This window comes from Athene noctua, chromosome 18, assembly GCF_965140245.1.
Source record: "Athene noctua chromosome 18, bAthNoc1.hap1.1, whole genome shotgun sequence".
NCBI classification, from domain to species: domain Eukaryota; kingdom Metazoa; phylum Chordata; class Aves; order Strigiformes; family Strigidae; genus Athene; species Athene noctua.
The window spans coordinates 11,890,274-11,909,863 of record NC_134054.1 but is presented as its reverse complement, the minus strand read 5'-3'; the positions used below and the strand labels follow the sequence as shown (position 1 = coordinate 11,909,863).

The window sequence follows — 19,590 nt, the reverse complement described above, 5'->3', positions numbered from 1 at the left end:
AACCCATGGATGTTTAAATGGCTGGTACACTAACAGGGGTAGCAAGGTTTCTTTCTTCTTATTTTTATTCTCCCTTACACAGCAGCTTTTTAATGTCTCTTCAAAGTTGGGTGATAGCTTTCTCAAGAGCTGGCTGCAAAATATGTCCTGAGCTGCTTCAGGTCACCATTTCTCAAACTTTTCCTACTTCATCATAGCGTGAAAATCCCCCTCTTCTATTTTTCACTGTCTGTCCAGCAGAACTCATTAATGATTAATCATCACACGTTCAAAACTTTCATTAAGGGTATGCACAGATGGGAGCAGACAACTTACAGGAGCTTATGAGCTCCAAGAATAGTGGCTGGGCCAGGAATTAACAACCTTAAGAAGAGATCAAAGCAGCACGAGTTGTGGAGAGACGCTCGGGCAAGATGCAGGTACCTTCTCACTTCAAAAGCAGTGATGTGCACCCAGTGCCAGACTCCAGAGCAGTTCCTGGGTCACAGGCACGGGTTGGCTCGTGGGGACTGAGCTCTCCGGCAGGCTCGAGGGGCAGGTTCAGGTGTGCTGTAAGCTAAGACTTGAATTCAAGCCTCCAGAATTAACACCAAGCTAAACCATTAAGCTCCTTGGTTTCTACCATCTCATTAATAACGTATCCTCTGAGGCCGAGGGAAAACACAATTCAGGGATGGGGGGGGGGAAAAAAAAAAAAAAAAAAAAAGAGACTGATTGCATTTAAGAATTTAAATCATTTTATTGCTTTACCTGCCATTAGGACAATCTATAACAAAAGGAATATAATATAATATATTAGCACATACAGTAAATCAGACTTATATAGTCAGGTAACAATACAAAAATGGTCCTCTGGTTGACTATAGCTCTCTAGGGCAATAGACTTCATAAATTCGCTAAAGGTGGACTAGCAAAAAATTACTTCTAAAGCCCTGAATGTTAGCTAAGGCAAAACTATGCCAAGTGTGGTTTCAAACATATTTAAATTGCACACAAAGGTAAAGCTATAACTGTGATTAATATTTAACTCAGACTTAGCTGATTTATCTTAAAATCTTGTAGGTAAAACTACAAAAGGGAGTAAACAGCAAGCTAAAAAAGATGCAGTAGTGAAACTTGATTAGAAAGCCTTATATAAAAAAAATGTGCATTTTTTTTGTGGAGCTCTAACTAGTTTACACAGTTTTTGGTGCTTTAAAGTAACACAAAGAACACATATGAAGAAAAAAACCTGGATAGAGTCAAAAATTAAGAAAACAGTTTTACCATTAAAAAAAAAAAAAGAACCAAAAAGGTAGCATTTGCTTACTCCTTAAGGACTCTGGCAGATATTCGCTACTCAACATCTTCTGAATAGAGAACTCAAACCACAAATGTTTAATTCCCATTATTGGGATTTCAGGTTCAGAAATACCCTGAAACCTTTTGTAAAGGCTTGATACCCTCCCTATTCTTTTGCATCAAATATCAGACTCCTTCTGGTTATCTACATGCCTGGGAGAAAGTCTGTTGAATTCACATCACCTCAGAAAGGAAATAAAATGAGGGCTCCATCATTAGAAGTAGTTGCACAACAAATGCAAAAACTGCTTGCTGTCACTCCCAAATACAAACCTACGCTACGTTATATAAATTACAGTTTAAAGGAAACCTTAAAAATTACCTACCATTATTGAACTGTGGAATTCAGTAAAAACTTTTGGGAAGTATTGGTGCGCACGGAATAATGGAACACAAAGCTGGTAAATACTGAAATACATTTAAGACTCCGCAACATATCGAACTTGGAAAAAAGAGTGAGTATGAAATATGTGTCATGTAAATTCCATAAGTAAGGAGAATGCACCTTTTGTATTTAAGCTAGATTTATAATTTTAAAAATTATGAATTGACCGATTTTAAAAACTTAAAATAACCGAGCGTTGCAGGAAAGTTAAAACATTCACTTTTTCTGCCTCACATTCTCTACCAAGAATAATGGCATCTATACAGACCAGCAAGCTTGCCACCTGCAACTGGTGCTGGCCATAAATACTCAACATTTATTTTCCCTGGTAACAAAGGGTCACCTGAACCGATGATCATTTTTTTCAAAAGTCAACTGAGGAATACAAAGCAAGCAAAGAGTCGCAGGGAAAATAAAATGTTTGCTTCTGACTCCTACATCAATCTAAGTACTTGAACATTACTAACAGCCAGACAGCCGCACCATTCTTACACCAATCTATGTACTAGAGACCAAAGTTAGGCATTCAATGTAACATTTGGTTCTTGCCACTTTGAACAGGAAGAGTTTTAAATGGCATATCTATCGCTGAAGAAAGAACTAGAAAAAAAAAAAAAATCAGTTGCGGCAAGTCAGCAAATTAAGTAACAACTGCAGTAGTTCACCAGAACTATTAACCTTGAAAGCTTTGATTTACACTTGACAAAAACGTAACTAAGCAATCTTAAACCAGCAGACACAGGAACAATTATACTGTTAAATTCCAACTGTGGCTTTCTTAGCAGCTGATGCCTCACGATTGAACCCAGGATTACAGTACCCAAAATAAAAATGAAAAAAAAAAAACCCCAAGCCCCAAGAAGCTCAAGTACCAGGGCAGCTCTCATTCGAAAAGAAATACAGCAGATTATGACCACAACCTTAAAATCTGTCCGACAATTTGAGAAACACCTCGAAAAGAATTTCTCCACCCCCCCTCTGCTGTCACCTCCTCACTCTATGGCAACTGGCATGGTGGCAGGAGATCTTTCCCTCGCTGAAGCAAGGCTGCACTCGCCTGAGTTGGACACTTGCACAGAGAGAAGCCGTAAGAGCAAACGTCTCCATAGAACTTTTTCTATTAATTTAATGGGACAGAGAGCACAGAACTAATATGCTCTAAATTAAAAATAGTGCCATGATAAGCTGCTTTTTTTTTTTTTTTTTCCTTTTTTTTAAACAGACAGGAAGCTGCAAATGCCAGTGGCAATGTGGCTCTGCACAAGGGTAATAAAGCAGTCTGCATTCGTGAAGCATGTTTCGGATAGGGAGGAAGGTTTCAGACAGACAGCGATACAAAACTGTTGTACTGCTGGATGTTTCGCTTGAGAATATCCGAGCACGGACCCAGGACTCGTTCAAATCGGGGTCGATCAAGCTTTACACATTTCAACAGGCCACGAGCAACAACTGTGGCAGCACGGGGACGGTTCATCAACAGAGCTATTTCACCTAGGGCAACAGGAAAGTGCAAACAGTGTTAAAAAAAAATAATAAAATCAACGTGCAAAGAGGCGAAGCAATTACCCTGTTGTATTTCAAACTGCTGCAGGAATTGAGCAGAAGGTAATTGAGGTTTTAACATGGATCAGAGCAAGTATTTATATAGTGACATTAGAAGCAATTGTGAAGGCAGTGTAAAAAGACTACTTGAGGAACTGAATGAGGACTTTTTTTTAATTAAAAAGCCCATCTGCATTCAAGCCTCTCTGAAGGAGGAGTAAAGAATTTTCAACATTGGTTCCATTTATGAAAAGGTCATGTCTCAAATAACAACTGCTTCTTGACAAGGAAGATTGTGTGATTTTTCTCCTATGTAAGGTATGCTACTGTTCAATGCTGATATTTCTAGGAAACTCAGGACACCGAGACCAGCACAAGCCTTTGACCCACAGCTAGCCAGAATCAAGGATCTGACTTGGCCGTGGGGCTGTGGAAGATAAAGTCTCGGATTCTCATTTCATAAGTTATGCACAAACATGCCCAAAGCTTTGTTTCAAATAACTGTCACAACTGCTAAACAACGTATTTGGAAATGAAGTTTTCAACAATCCCCTGTTTCCATTGGTGATGAGGGCTCCCCCCAACACTTCCAGCAACAAGAAAGAAACCACAGCATCAACACGAGGGTTTGTTTTTAAGCAGTTGGGCTGCTTATCTCCATGTTCAGGACTGAGGAAAGACCTCACAGTGCTCCTTGGAGAATAAGTTTGCCTGCATTATCAGAAGGCACATTCAAAAGAAACTTTTCCTCTGTGCCCAATTAAAACTCTTGAACTCACTAGCCTCCAAAACACAGGCTTGCAAAAGAGTAAGTAGGTGCTAAGGGAGAGTCAAACCCCTGGGGGACAGGTCTGCAGCACCTGAACACGAGAGATAATGTTTAGTTTAAGAGTGGGAAACTCAAAGAGTACACATCAAAGGAAACACTAGAAGAGACAAAGGACATACACAGAACAAAAATCTAGTACTAGATACTGAGCTAAGCAGACTTTGGGACTTTGGCAGTACTATTAGTGCACTCTTGAGTACATCCCCCTTCAGGCCTTGCAACAGTGTTTGTTGATTACATCACCTACAAAGCCGAGGAACTGAACAACCAACAGGCTTCAGCAAAAGGACTACTTAAGAGCAATAAAGAGAAAGGATCCACCTTAAACAGGAGAAAAATGTTAGGCTTTTTGTTTGTTTTGAGAGAGAGGGGGAAGTATTTAAGCATTAAGTAGTAGATTCTAAACAGGTTGCTTGCTTTGTTTCAGAACTGCAAGCCACTTTTCTTCTGAACCCAAAATAAGGCCACCAGGCACATATTGTTATATACTATTACATTATACTGCAAGAATGCTTTGTGAGCATACGTATCCAGTCTTTATCTGTGACCCAAAATAAATCAACATGCACTAGATAAGTGATTAGTTCCATGTGAAGGTTATTTCAAAGTCTTCACAACTAACTACTTATAATAGGATCTTAACCTTTTTATTTGCCAGCATACTCAAAGTGTTTTCAAGCCAAAGCAACTTACATACCATGTAACTTTTAGGGGAGTAAGAACACCTTCAACAGAAGGAGAAAATGATCTGCACTTGGGAGAGCACACGCAGAGAACCAGTTTTGTGGTCTCCAGTACAAGATGCTGACAAAGCAGAGCAAATCCAGCAGTGCCACCCAGATGGTTTGGGGACTGCAGCACAGGATGTACAAAGAGACGCTGAAAGAGCTGCATGAGTCTGAGCCGGAGAAAAGAAGACTAAGGAGGGAATCTTATTGCTGTCTTCAGCTACATAACGAGTGATTATAAAGACAAAACTAGACTGCTCTGCACAGTGAAAAGTAGAGAGAAAGCAACAACTTGCAGAACAAGAAATTCTTGTTGAGCATACAAGAAAATTATTCACAAAGCCGGTTAAACAGTGAAAGAAATTGCCCAGAGAGGTTGTGGGATCTCCACCCCTTGGAGACACAAAAGGCTCAAATGGACACAGCCCTGAGCAAATTTCAAAATTAGCTCTGCTCAGAGTAGGGATGTCAGACCAAATCATCACCAGGCCCCTTCTAAATTAAAATATTATTGAACAACCACATTTCTGTGATAAACGAGTGAAACCACAGGAGTTAACCAAAACAGTACTTAAGCAAATCCATCCCATCACTGTCATCAACACAGCGCAGGTAAAATGGTGACCGTGGTGTATGTAATCACAGTTGTCACTATGCAACTCACCAAAATAATCAGAAGGTGCCAGTCTGCCCACTTCAACAAATTCTTCATTTTCTGATCGACGCTGTAACACTGCAGCTGTGCCCTTTAATAAATCACAGCAATTAAACAACTGGAATTTCCAGCATCACCTGAAATGTTGAATCCCACAGGGAATCGGCTGCTTTGCAGAAGTAACTGTTACGATGTCTCTGTCTTAAACCACTTCACAGTGCTTGCAGAGTTCACCAGACTGCCCTATAAAAACAGCTGGTCCTCCCTCCTCTCCAAGCATAAAATGTCTTGGGGATTTACGTATCCACTGCACTGATTTCTTCCTGGTTTTCCTCATGATACTAAGAATATTGTGGTATGACTAGCAAGAAAAACAAACAAATAACCGAGACAGAAGACAATGATACCAGTAGCAAGACATTACTAGCTATCTAGAATGGGTCTCTAGTTCTCTGAAAAAGATAAACTGATTTCAGTCAGAAACTTGTTACTTTTCCTGGAAGTACCATTTGTAAAAACAGCAAAACTAAGTATAAGCTTCTGCATGTCCAGCAATATTATATTTCTTTAGGGATTCTCTACAAGCACATTCTAACATGTTGTTTTTCTCCAAATGTCTATTTAATGGCAGAATAAGCCACATTTAAAAAAAAAAAAAAAAAAAAAAAAAAGAAGCAGCAAAATTCTGAGCTTCTAATTTTGACCTTCCTTACCTCCAGGATAATGAAGAACTCATCTCCCGGTTCTCCCTGGACCACAATCTTTTGCCCATCTTCAAACTGTACTGGTTCCAAGGCATCAGCTACAGTGAGACGCTCCCACTTGTCCAGAGATTCTGTAGAGTTAATGGTTCATTAACAGAGTATCTTTTCAAGGCACAAATTGTATTTTTTGCTCTGTCTTTATATAGGTCAACCTGTATAAAGGTCAAAGATTTACAGAGGTCAACCTATTTCTGTCGACATTTGTGCATCAGGTATCAAGATGTGAATCAGAATTATTTGGGAATGATGCAGAAAAGCAGGACAGGCTTTGGAGTCAGTTTTAACAGATTATCACAATAGCCTGTAATCATTATAATGCTGAATAACAGCTTTATCAGATTATGGTCACTTATTCCACTTCAGAACAAAAGTCTTCTCACTTACCCAATATAGATACTTTACTAAGGAATTCCTCATACATCTTCCTCTTTCTCAAAGTACTCCCCTACAAAAAAGAAAAAAAACAAACCCAAGCAAAGTAAGTTTGCTTTCTACTTCACGTTTTACACGATGCTTCAAATAAAACTCAAGACAAAAAAAAAATTTAACCCGACATACCGCATCCTGTCTCAGATCCCAAACCCACAAGATGAAGTGTTTTCAAATTTCATTTTAGAGTTCAGCAACGTTCATGAAGTACTTACCATTTATTGCAGCCTTAATGTTTCTAAAATGCATTCTAACTGGATAATCTTATCAAAATTCAGAACACCTGCTCGAGTTAGTTACAACTGTTGTTCACCCATACTACTTACAAACAGCAAGATAAATGCAGCACAGAACTGAAGTATCTGACATGTTAACCCATTTTTAGTCCTGTTTAATACTGCACTGGTATTTTTTTCACTAATCCAAGAATTCCCATGGCCCCAAGCCTGATAAATGTATGCCAAGTGATCAGTTCTCTGATTACAAAAGAGAGATAGCAGGATTTTGAATAAATAACTCCAGCAAACGACAGGCACGGGTAGAAGGTCAAAGGACCAGTATAAGTTGAGTGAACAGTAAAGCCAAAAGCATAATTCCAGGTCACGCACGCAGCTAGAGTCAACAGCAAAAGCCACACATCAGCTAGAAAAATACTTGCCATCAGGATCCTTCGATAGCTATCTCTATCAATGCCCCACAACTTCACGTTCGTCTTCGCTTTGACAGTTGCAGCACGGGGAGTTCCATATATAAGGGCAAGTTCTCCAAAGCTTCCACCCTCCCCGACGCTGGTGGCCCACTCGTTGTTCACATAAACCTGAAAGGCAGCACGTGGTGGTGAGCCAAGGCCCGTGGCACCTTGTCAGCTGCTCAAGAGACAACATGAAGCTCCTGCTACCCCTAGTTCCTTTGTAGTAAGGGGAAATTCTCATGTCTGTACAGCCACAGTTGACCATTTCAGGGTTTTATCAACACTTCACAGCCAACCCCAGCCCCAATTTTTACTTTCATCTACAAAAAGATTCTTCTACATCACGTGCACAGAGACTACACGTGCAGACTGCTCAGACCCTTTGACAGGAAATAAAATCCCAACAAAGTCTCTGTCAGAGAAAGTTGTGGATTAGTTGGACTGGAAAAAAAATTAAAAGCCTGGTCATTCTTAAAACCTGTCCCACACTTCAACTGGACTCCACCCTGCACTTGTAAAGCATTAGTATTGTGCTGGCGACTGAATCATTCATTTTGAAACCCAACACAACCCACAGTCTGTGCAGCCAGACTGAGCCATTAAGCAGCAAGGAGGCTCCAAAGCAAAACAAGCTTCTACAAGTAGAACTTTTTATGAGAAAAGCTGCTAAAGGAAGGACCCATAGAAGAGGCCTCAGAAATACCAGGTTATTCTTCTGCTAGGAATGAACATGTCATTAACAAACTACCGATAATGCTTACATCCATTTCTCCTTGATCAACGACATAGAAGTTATCACCTTCATCACCTAAAGAAGAAAACAAAAATTGAATACACACTAAGAAGAGTAAAACTATGCAAGCATTTGTGTCTCACAACTGGCATCTCTGTCAGCTTTGCTGTTTAGAATCTAACAAGGTTGGCAGAGACAAGTTTTGCACAGCTTATGGGGTGAAATTTCACATTTTGCTATTTCACACTCCCCTCAGCCTGTGAAAGAGCGCATCTACTGGTATGTGGGAGATCAGCAGCATTTCCACGATTACTGGAAAGGTGTACCAGATCCATGAACTGACAGAGTGTGTTCTACAGAGCCATCGAATGACAAGCTTTCCAAGAGGTAAGATGTGCAACAAGCCCACATCTTCCTACAATGGCTCCAGCCCTCACCTCTGCACAAGCTGTGCTTCAGATAACACAGCAAGAAAGGGTCACCGCATCCAATTTTTTTATATTAAAAAAAACACCAAAAAACTAACAAGAGCGCTAGGTCAGAGTCTGCTCACCATCTCCAACTTATTCACCAATGTAAATGTTGTCACTTGCCTTGCTGTATGACAGTCTCTCCTGCGATGTAAGTGACGGGGAACATTGCATCAAAGATGTCACTGAAGAGAAGGGTATCACAGTTAGAGAACTGCTCGCACAGCTGCCACGCATTCATACAACCCTACCTCCCACCCATCAGCACTCTTCCTCTGTACAGTTACACCGACTGTTGGAAAGAGGCCGTGCAGCTTTGTGCGTTATGACACATTTAGTTCTTCTGAAGCTTGCACTTTAAGAAACTGTCTTCACAAAGATTCATTCCTACCTTCTTTCGTTATCATCAAGATGGGCAAACAGCACGTTCTTCTCAATAGCTTTTGCCAAAGCAGCCATAGTCTTATAATCTTTTGGAATAACCTAAGATATAACCAGAAAAAGTGATTCATTTTTTCAAGAAAAATTTCTGCATTCCATAGGGTAAATAAATTGCTACAAAACACTGGCTGAGTTTTTCCAGTTTTTTGCAAGCACTACAGAACTAAAAAAGAAAGTCAATATTTACAGCCAGTTTGTGCAGAAGGTAAATAAAATCTTGTATTATTTTATACAACTGTAAAAATCATCATTCCATGCTAAGTCTGTAAGTATTTCTGCAAGAGTACAAGTATCTGTTCAACTTGGGGTTTCCTACGAATAGCAGCAGGTCTGCTCTGCCATTGGGCTAAATGTAATGTTGCTGCAGCTGTCAACTAACTGGAAGCACTTTATATATATGATATATAAATATATGTACATCTAAATATATATTACTTCAAAGGGAACACGTCTAAGTAAAGCATAAATGGTTTAATTGCAGGACAGTTTATTCCAACCTCCAGTTAAACAGCTCTACACAGAGGTCTTTTTTACAGTTATCACAAGACTCAACAGGCTACAGGAGCTTTGTGTTAAGACACTGGATAAAAGTTGGTCTCGGATTGTAGATGCAATTTCTAGCAGTGTTTAAAAGTTAGAGCACCTTTCTAACATATGATGCAGCATCCTCTTCTGTATAGACTTCTGCACTGATGGCCCCACGCCTTCTTCGGCCCTTAACCACAGGGTTCATAGGAGGAGGAGGAGAGATTTCATCCTCCCGTGAGTCTGAGCGTGAACCAGACTTCTGTTGATTCAACAACTGTTTTGTTTCCTCCTAAACAGGAAGGAAGACATGTTCGTGTCACATAATCCAGTAAAGAAAAAAAAAAAAAGTCGTTATATATCATATTCCAATTTAGCCTGCCAATGCAAAGGAGCTTCCTGTGTACTATTACTCCCACACTAAGGCAAACAGGAGACTACAGCAAGATCAAAGGCCTTCCAAAACAGACGGCAGATATGCCTCTCATCCATAACACTCGTATCACAATGGTGTTTATTTTAATAAGTTACACTAATAGTTAAAAAAATTAAGAAGTTTAAACAAGTTGATTCTAGTTTCCACTAGTCTATTCAACAGGCAATGAAGACATTCTGCAAATGCTAAAGACATTTTCCCAACTGTAAACCCAGCAGTCCTGTCCCTCAGCTACGAGGTGTTAAGCCTTTTTCGATTTGAAAGACAGAAAAGCAATTCCTCAGGAATCTGTGTTACAGGAGAAGCGTTTGAAACAAGGTCAAGTCATGGACCAACTTGATACTCAATAACCAACAGTTATTTTAGGAGAAAGAAATATGAACACTGCTTACAAAAGAGCTGGAGGAAGGATGCTAGAGACCAAACCGTAGGGATTTTTTTCTGCAAACTTATGCCAACTTTGCACAACGTTACACATTTCCCTTATTTCCCTCAGTTACCTATTCCGCTGTGTTGTAGTGATACTGTAGCAGACTACAATAAAATGAAGTCTAACTACAATAAAATGAAGTCTAACTACAATAAAATGAAGTCTAACTACAATAAAATGAAGTCTAACTACAATAAAATGAAGTCTAACTACAATAAAATGAAGTCTAACTACAATAAAATGAAGTCTAACTACAATAAAATGAAGTCTAACTACAATAAAATGAAGTCTAACTACAATAAAATGAAGTCTAACTACAATAAAATGAAGTCTAACTACAATAAAATGAAGTCTAACTACAATAAAATGAAGTCTAACTAACCTGACACACAGAAATTTGATTCTTCTATACATCAGAAGATTCACCTTCATCAACTAAAATCTGATTAAAACCAAAACATCCTTGGAGCCAGAGCATTTGCATCATAACAGCTCAAATGACTTTCGCAGCGTTAAGGAAACAGGGTTTTGGAACATGCCTTAAAAGAACAAGGAGTCATCTGTTCCCTGTGAGCTCCTGGCACTCTGAAAAGCTGGGTTTGTCCCAGTGTCCTTGATGAAACCATCCCCTGCCCAGGCGGGCAGCTCGCTGCTTGGCTGCCACGCTTCCCCCGGAGGTGCACGAGGCTATGTATAACACCAGCACTTTGAGGAAAGGGACATCAGATAACCATTACACTGTGAGTTTACATTTTACACCTCTCGGATGGCTGAAGAGCAAGCACTGATCCACCGACTTACATTTCACTTCCTGCTTTTTGCCCATTGATAAAATAGTGCTACGTTTCAAAATGATGGGAGCAAACCATATTTAAAACTTTGCTTCTGTCTTCTGATTTTAGAGAAACAAGTCTCAACTGAGATGAAGTTAAAAACAGCTTGAGCAGTAGTAAGTGTTCACTTTAAACTGCCTCCCTACAAAGCGGGCAACACCACCAACCACAGAAACATACTGTTCATTCACACACAGAATACTTAACCCAGGAAAAAAAAAAAAAATTGACACTCTTTAAAGAAGTGAACACCAGCTGCTGTGTTTTTTCCAGTATCACATAAAATACGGAGATCTTCGAACTTTCTGAGTTAGAAGCACTTCAGCAGCATTTAGCAAGGGAGCTGTGTATCAAAACACTGTTCAACTCATCAGGGTAATGACCCACTCAAGGAATGAGGAAACTGCACTAACAGAAAAAAAAAAAAAAAACCTGGTAACTTCTGCCTGATCTAACATTACTATATTAAAAAGTAGGTTAAGATAGGGCACAGACACAGAAACAAGTTACAGGTGGGTAAGATAATACATTAACTTAAAATATACCACCCATTCTAAATAGTCTTTATAAACACTCATCAAGAGGAAGATTATTGATGAATGAGTGTAATCTCCATATATTCACGTTACACATCAAACTGTGCCATGGAGTGCCGTGCTAAAATCTCACTGTTGTCACAGCAGTAGCTTTTCATGTATCCGTCTTTTTAAAATACACCTTTTATAATTTCCAGTATTAAACCACGTTACACCATCAGATCACAGAAAAATTACACCAGAAACTGAAGAAAGAGTGGCAGTTGTCACTCTCAGTTACCTTTAGCCAGTGTTTATGAGTGAGAAAAGGTATTTGTTCAGGTTTAGAAACTCCTCAAACTAAACACATAATAGACAAAGGCATTCATTTTGCTCTGTGCTGATCAGTATAACCATTACCAGGATTTTAAAAAGGGCTAGTAATAAAGTTAGCCCATTTATTACATCCAAGTGTTGATCCTGGTCTTTCAGCTGATCAAGCACTTCAAAGTTTTCAGTGGCAGTGACCACTGACTGTAAATTTTATTCTTCCTGACAAGAAATAGTTACTAAATCCATTTAAATTATTACAAGTGAGAAATATTAAAGTGATGAGACTTCACATACTCATATGTAAGTCTATCAGCTACCGAAGACAACCTTCACCATTTCAGAATTATGTTTTACGCTGTATAGGCTGGCATCTGGTAATTGTCATTACACCAGAAACAGTCTCAATTTCTGGCTAATTAGTATTTAATTTATATCAGCTCTCCAAATAATAAAAATAACAACCCAAACACTCAGAAACTAAAGAAGTAGCGTTGAAATTCTCACCTGCATAATATATCCTTCTTAACTACCATGTTTTGCAAAAGAAACACTTAAGAAAATAGGAAAATATTCAGGCACGTATCTGTGGAGGCAGGGCAGGTGGTGGGGAAGGGGTACAGTGACTAGGTGTCAATCACACTTCATAATTCCAGCTCTCTATAAAGCCCAATATGCACATAACTGCATTACACACAGTATTTCAAACATGCACTTACTCCAGCGGACAGCCATGTCCAATATCCAAGATCCATCTGGCAGGCTGTAATAATGATCTTTACATTAAATTTCCATAGCTCAGACTACATTACACTGCCAAGCACAGCACTGGACAGCTATTAGCTTTTAGTATGCATTGGTGTTACCAGACATGTTTGCACAGCCAAAAAACAGGGGCCTTAGTACACCGAACAGATAAAACTAAAACATTTATACAATCAATGTGTAGTAATTAGATTCATGTAACAGCTTTCGTAACTCAGAAGAGGACACGTGAATTCCTATAGTAGCTACCCCAATCTCAGAGGCAGTAATTTTAATGTTTCTGAACATAAATTCAAAAGCATGTTTAAATGTCTTCAGTGTATTTTAATAACATGACAGTGAATCAGCTCTGTGTTTGCGCTCTGTGGAAGAGATGACTTGTCAGGATAACTAGAGAGAAAATAGCAACCTCGCTTCAGTTTTAAATGGTGTTCCTTCAGAATTCAGTCTTAAAAAAAAAAAAAAAAATACTGTATCTCAACTTCAATTTCATCCAGCCTAACAGATTAACAGATTTAGAAAGTATAATAAAGCAGAGCAGCTTTTCAATAAATATATAACAGACATTACTTCTGGAAAGTGACGGAGATTCCATTTCAAATATTTTTGCTTTACCAGAGCTAAGTACCAGGTTAGAGCTGGTTAATAATAGTACTTAACATTTATGCTTTCCAGACACGGATGTCAGAGGAGTTCACGTAGCACAGGATGTTCACTCTCCTGTTACTTGATAGCTATTAAGGTACCACAGTACCTGGTTAAACTAAGACCAATCCGTTAGACTCAATAGTAAAATTACTGAAGAGAAAGCTGCAGCAATTTTTAAATTCAAGAAGGCAAGAAGAAAAATGCTATGGTTTCACTTGCAGCTATAGCTGCACTAGTGGGCATGCATAACCCATGCCAACACCACTCATAAAAGACCCTGACCAAAACCGTTAAGTGTAATTTAAAGGGAAAAAAAATTTACCTAAGCATTTTTATTTTTACCTCCCTTATAGCCTGAGTACTTAGCTTATTTACACCAGAATCAAATCATCAAGTTATTCAACTCCTGAATACATGTGATTAAGTTCAAAGCTAACTTCTTGTATTGCTGAAAACAAATTAAGTTTACTTTAATCTTAAAAACCACGCGTTGACCATAAATCCACTACACAAAAGCATCCAAACATTCCTATTTTATATCCTTATGTATATGGATTGGTTTAGTTTATTCTAAGTGGAGTAATGCAGTTTACTTTGTAAAGCTTTATATATCAACACTTGTGATGATGTTTTAAAAATTACCAATCTATCAGTACTCAGAAACTCCAGAATCCGAGGTGGGGAAGGAGGCACACTAACAGGCAGGGACAATGGATTTTTAAGACCTGATTACTACCTGGTTTGCTGCTGGCATTCTCTCTGAAATAGAATGTACTCAAGATGCAACTACCCCCAAAAAAAGTCAGACGTACCATGGAGTTCTTGTTCATTTAGTAAGCAAAACGTTCCTCAAACACATTGTGTGTTACAGGAGGGTGGTTTGCACTATTTAGTAATTTTCTAGTATCTACCTTGAACACTTCCATTAAAAGATGATTTCCACTATACATATTTATGCTCTCTAGTGTTAATTTCTTTCATTTTTATGTCAGCAAGTAGTAAGTAGCTAGAATAAAAATAAGAAAAAGCTGTAACTCCCATATACAAGTACTGCAAGCAGCACCTGCCAATGACTGCTGTAGGTCACAGCTACTTTATTCACAAATTGTGTTCCGAGTGGAGTCACTGTACCTAACCCCTCCTCCGCATGAGCCTTTAAAACCTCCCATTTTCATAGCAGCTTTCCTATCAGCTGAGATATCAATATATAAAATGAACAGTTCAAAAGAATATGAAATCACCATTTCAAACACGAGCACCGAGACGACAAAATGCTTTCCAATCCCAAGATCCCAGAATGCTTCCAACAAGAAAACCACCAAAGAGACCTTGAGGACAAACACAAGAGGAACAACAAAGCAAAACCCCAACACCAAGTTCCCAAGAGAAGGCAGACACAGGCTCGCTCTCCTACAGATTTGGAATGCAAATACTTGTGTCTGACTTCACCTAGGCCTGGGTAGCTACCGCTGGCTGACTACGGGTGCAGCTCTAAACCATTTGTCTCAACAGAAGAAACCAAACGCCTATTGCAGTGTCTAACCAAGGCCAAACGCCATGGTTATCATCTAGCTGCAGGCATGACCGTGTGGGCTCTTCTCTTAGCTTCTGTGAGTAAGCGTGAGGCAGGGATTACATCTTCATCCCAGCTGGGTTAAGTCTCCTTGTCATTTTACATTCTGCCCTGCGTGCTTTGTTATGACAGAGGTGCTTTTAAACCCTGATCAACTGGCCTGAAGTACTGGAAAACAGGATTTGTTTTCCAAAGGCATCAGTTCCCATTTCAAACAGCCAATACAAGCGCTGGTCAAATCTGACGCTCAGCCTCTAAATCACAAAGAGATGATGTACATTTATGTTGTTCCACTCCCCTCCCACCACATATTTTTTACCTTCTCCAATCTTTCAAAATATTCTCTGAGGAATCCCATGGGTCTTTCAGGTCTCACTGTGCATAACTGTACAATGCAATCCTTCAGAAGTTGCTGGATGTTGTGTTTTTGGACGTAAAGTTCACATTCCCGAAGACTACGCTCCTCCTCGCTACTGCTGCTGCTAGAAGCTGCCATTGCTGAAGAGATGGGAAAGAGAAGGTTAAATAACGAGCAAAAATGAAAATCCTGCTGCCCGATATAGTCAGGCATGTTATGCTGCCTAAAAGAAAGTTATGCTGCATCATCATGTTACTGATAACTCAGCACAGAACTACCTTCATCTCTAAGACTAGTAACTAAGCGAAACCATGAAAGAAAAAGCTATGAACTTACTTAGCACCTGGGAAGAAATAAAAAATCTGGATGCTCTGTAGCCACAGGCACAAAACGAAAAGCATTCGATTGAGCTGGGAAAGCTTCAGCAATTCAAGCCCTGCGAGCACTCAAAGCCAGGGAAGCTTCCACCTAAACTTTCTGCTGATTAAACCTACTATTTTGTAGGACTGGAGCTCAGTGCACAGAGCTGTACGGTCTGTATGGGGTCATGGGGATGATGACCAGGAGATCAGTGGGTGGAAGCTGGGAATCCGAGAGGCCGATATAAAAAGTATTAGGAAGTGCAATGTGTTAAGGTTGGAGCCAAAGCCAGTTCGCCAAACGCCAAGGCAGGGTCCGCTAAGGGAAGTTATGGGATTAGGTGTGTTACTCATAAAAAGCTACTCTCCAGTTTGAACTGGTCCATACTTCATAACTATACACTGCAATCCCCAAAATATTTTGTCAACTGTAAATAATCACGATTACATCTTTAAACACATCTGTTACGATGCCAGGTTTTCAAGAGGCTTTAAAATTATCGTGTCAGCTGTAACACTTTCAAAAAATATTCTTAAGAAGGTTTTTTCCCCCCTCCTTCAGGTAACAGAACCATTTTAAAATATATTTTTATATATATAAACATTTCACGTCATTTTTTTCAGAAAGCAATTAACACTGAGAGACAGGTTATTTTTTGCAGAAAGCAATTAACACAGCTAAAGAAACAGGAAAGAATTTCTCAGGGCATTTTTGATGAAATACAAAGTTACCTGGTACAGGGCCAGTGAGAACAGCTTATGAATATGCAGTAAGGTATGTTGATCCCAGGATCAGCTTTTGAAAGGGAAGAAAAAAAAAAAATTGATTCAGACAAAATAATTTTGAGAAATGACAAGTCACTGAAAAGCCAAGCGGTGCAGTCATAGTATGAGTTTTATCCTAGTGAGGCAGCAGATAGAGAAACACAGACGACACAGACAATATAACACTGTGTGCCTCTGAATTATGCTCCTAGAGATTACAGGAGAGCTGCAGTTAATACGAAATTGCTCACACTTCAAACAGGTTTCATTCTTGTCACAGTTAATCCCCGCGTAAGGACGCGCAGACAGATGTACGATGTGTTGCATAAACACCAAGTACGGGCTTCCCACCGACTGCAAAAGTGCCTTAAAAGTTCTCCAGTTACTTCTTTTGTTTTGACAGCTCGCACAGTGAAGGTCAGTTCTAATTAACAGCCCCAGAGAAACTCGGTGGCTCCATGACAGCCTACTAATTACAATCTCTGGAAAAAGCATCGCGCTGCTGACAGACGGCACACCCGGGCCACGGCTGCTCACGAGAGCTGCAAGACCAGTGCGGAAAATACTATAGAAATCGTCAAAACTCCAGCATTTTTACAAGGTTATGCAAACCCGAAGCTCTCCGGAGCCCCGTAACGCAGGGCTGCCCTCGGGCTGCCGCGGACCGCCCGGGCCCGGCCTGCCCGCCGCGGGGCTGCCCTGCCAAGCCCAGCCCGCCCCTCACCGCAGGGCCGGGGCTGCTCGCCGCTCCCCGGAGCCGCCGCGGCCCAGCGGTGCGGTGCGGGCAGCCCCCAGGGCCAAAGGAACCACCCGGCGTTCCCAGGCCGGGGCACAAACCGGGCTGGGGGAGCGGTTCAGCGTCCCAACGCCTGGAGGCGACGCCCGGCACGGCCCGACGAGCCCGCGGGGGGCCCCCACGCAGCGCGGCCGTTCTCCCCCCCTCGGACACGGGGCCTCAGCCAAGGCAGGAAAGGGGACGCTGCCCCTCCAGCCCGCCCGCCCCCGGGAGCGGCCGGCTCCGGCACGGGGCCGCTCCCCCCAGCGGGGCCGGCCCCCGCCCCCAAGGCCTCAGGCCTCCCGCTCCGCGCCCTTCCCGGCCTCCCCGCCGTCCCCTCAGGGGCTGCCCCGCCGGGCCGGGCACCGCCGCCGCCGCTCACCTGGCGCGGGCGGCTCCGCCGGGCCCTCACCACCGCCCCCCCCCCCCCCCGGCTCCGCGCCCGGCCCGGCCCTCGGCGGCAGCGGCAACGGCGGCGGCGGCTCCACCGGAAACCAACCGGGGCGGCCAATCCGCGCGCGCCGTGACGTCAATGCGCCTCGCTCTCACCCGGCCCCGTCGCCGCGGTAACCTTAAAGGGGCAACGCGCGCCGCCGCTGCTCTAAACGGGGCGTCTCGCTGAGCACCGGCGGCGCCTTTAAGGCGGGGAGAGAACGGCCGGAGCGCTGAGCGCCGCGGGCACCCGCGGCGGGCCGGGCCCGGCCCCCGGGGCGGAGGGAACCCGCCGGCTCTGCCCGGTGCGGGCCTCGTCCCGCCAGCGCCAGGGTTCCCGAATCCTGCGGGATAGCGCCGGGTTAAACAGGGACAGAGCCGCGGCCTTGGAACCGCCGGGTGAAGAGATGAGAGAGACTGTTGGGGAGAGGGAGGAACAAACTGTTCGAATTTGGCAGAGATTTCGCTGTGATCGGTTCAAAATCCGCGTGCAGAATTATTTCATGTGTCTGCGGCTGAGGCGAGCCGGTCGAATCCCTTCGCTTTGTGAACTCGAAGCCTCGAAGAAGTCACCGAAGATCTCGGCTGCGCTGGCCGGGAGGGACAGACCCCTCCGGGACTGGGGAAGGTGCGAAGTGAACCCCAAATCCTGCGTCTGCGAGTGTCCTCAGGACTGAGAACATAGCCCCCTTCTGCACCTCGGTGTTACGACTGCTGTGAGAGCATCTCAACCAGAATTCAGTGCTTAACTCATCAGAGAATCAAGTAACATACAACCAAAACAACTAGTTTAATGTATACGTCGAGATTAGACGATACTGGTGCTGTTGCAATGACGTGACGAGCCGTCAAGAACTACCAGCCGTGGCGTTTCTTGTTGACTAGTTCTCATATTAAAGAAATAAAGGATAACAGCTTAGGTGTAGATCTTGGATCTGCATTTACGACACACCAAAGCTAACCCCTGAGTTCACATTCCTGAAACGGTTGCTAGCTTCTGCCTGTGACAGCTTAATTAGAAACCAGGATCCAGGATTTTCTGACACCAAAACAAAATTTGGAGCTTGTACAAAAAATATGAATTGTAAGGAATCATTAATATTTGTGAAATGTATGTGAATATGTTTGTGAATAGTATTAATCAAATCTACTTGCTCACCTGGCAAGAGAATATTTCTCTAACTGAAAACTACTGGAAGTTTCTGAACGATAGAAAAAAGTTGTGTGCGTTCCCTCTTACGCACTTATTTTTGTGCCTTTTATCTTCCCTTTTTGCAAGCTGTCTATTGTCACATCTCACTTCTTGTTTGGACAAGTCCCGGTGCTGTTTTGGGATAGAACCCATCTGGAACAAAGATCAGACCCTTATGTAAAACCTGTTCTGCAACATTCTCTGTACGAAGAAAACAAGTATATTGTTGTACAGCGTGCTCTTGATGCAATCCTCTCCCCAGCTCTGGAGCCAGAGTTCAGATGGTGAGGCAGGAGTGTAATAAAGGGAACAGCACAGGCTTTCAAAAGGAGCCTTGTGATGCCAGCCTGAGATCCCTCATCATGCCGCCCGTAGAGTACGTTCATACATACTCGTGTTAATTCTTACACTGCTAAAGACATAAGAGAAATTAAAAACAAAGCCCTGTTCAATTTAGTCTGCTCTGAATTACAGTCAGACCTTGGTCTTAACTGTCTAATTAAATAATAAACATTCCTGAGAAAATAACTTGCATTACCATCAGCACCATTCCCACAACTTTCATTTCAAACAATTTTATGCATTAGAGTTTCTCATGAAGCCATCTGCTGCCTGAGGCTGTGCCTGCTGAAGAGCAGAGGAGAGC

General features: G+C 41.8%; 1 protein-coding gene across 1 annotated transcript; it reads right to left on the bottom strand.

The window, feature by feature from the left end:
- Window positions 1-714: 714 nt before the first annotated feature.
- Window positions 715-17,764, bottom strand: PRKAR1A (protein kinase cAMP-dependent type I regulatory subunit alpha). The gene is made up of 12 exons (XM_074922002.1): window positions 17,703-17,764; window positions 16,513-16,576; window positions 15,383-15,561; window positions 9,652-9,825; window positions 8,959-9,050; window positions 8,691-8,752; window positions 8,126-8,172; window positions 7,332-7,490; window positions 6,629-6,689; window positions 6,194-6,315; window positions 5,490-5,571; window positions 715-3,217 (listed from the first exon to the last, which is right to left on the bottom strand). Exons 3-12 carry the CDS (start codon window positions 15,557-15,559, stop codon window positions 3,045-3,047), a joined length of 1,149 nt encoding a protein of 382 aa, XP_074778103.1. The 5' UTR covers window positions 15,560-15,561; window positions 16,513-16,576; window positions 17,703-17,764; the 3' UTR covers window positions 715-3,044.
- Window positions 17,765-19,590: the final 1,826 nt, after the last annotated feature.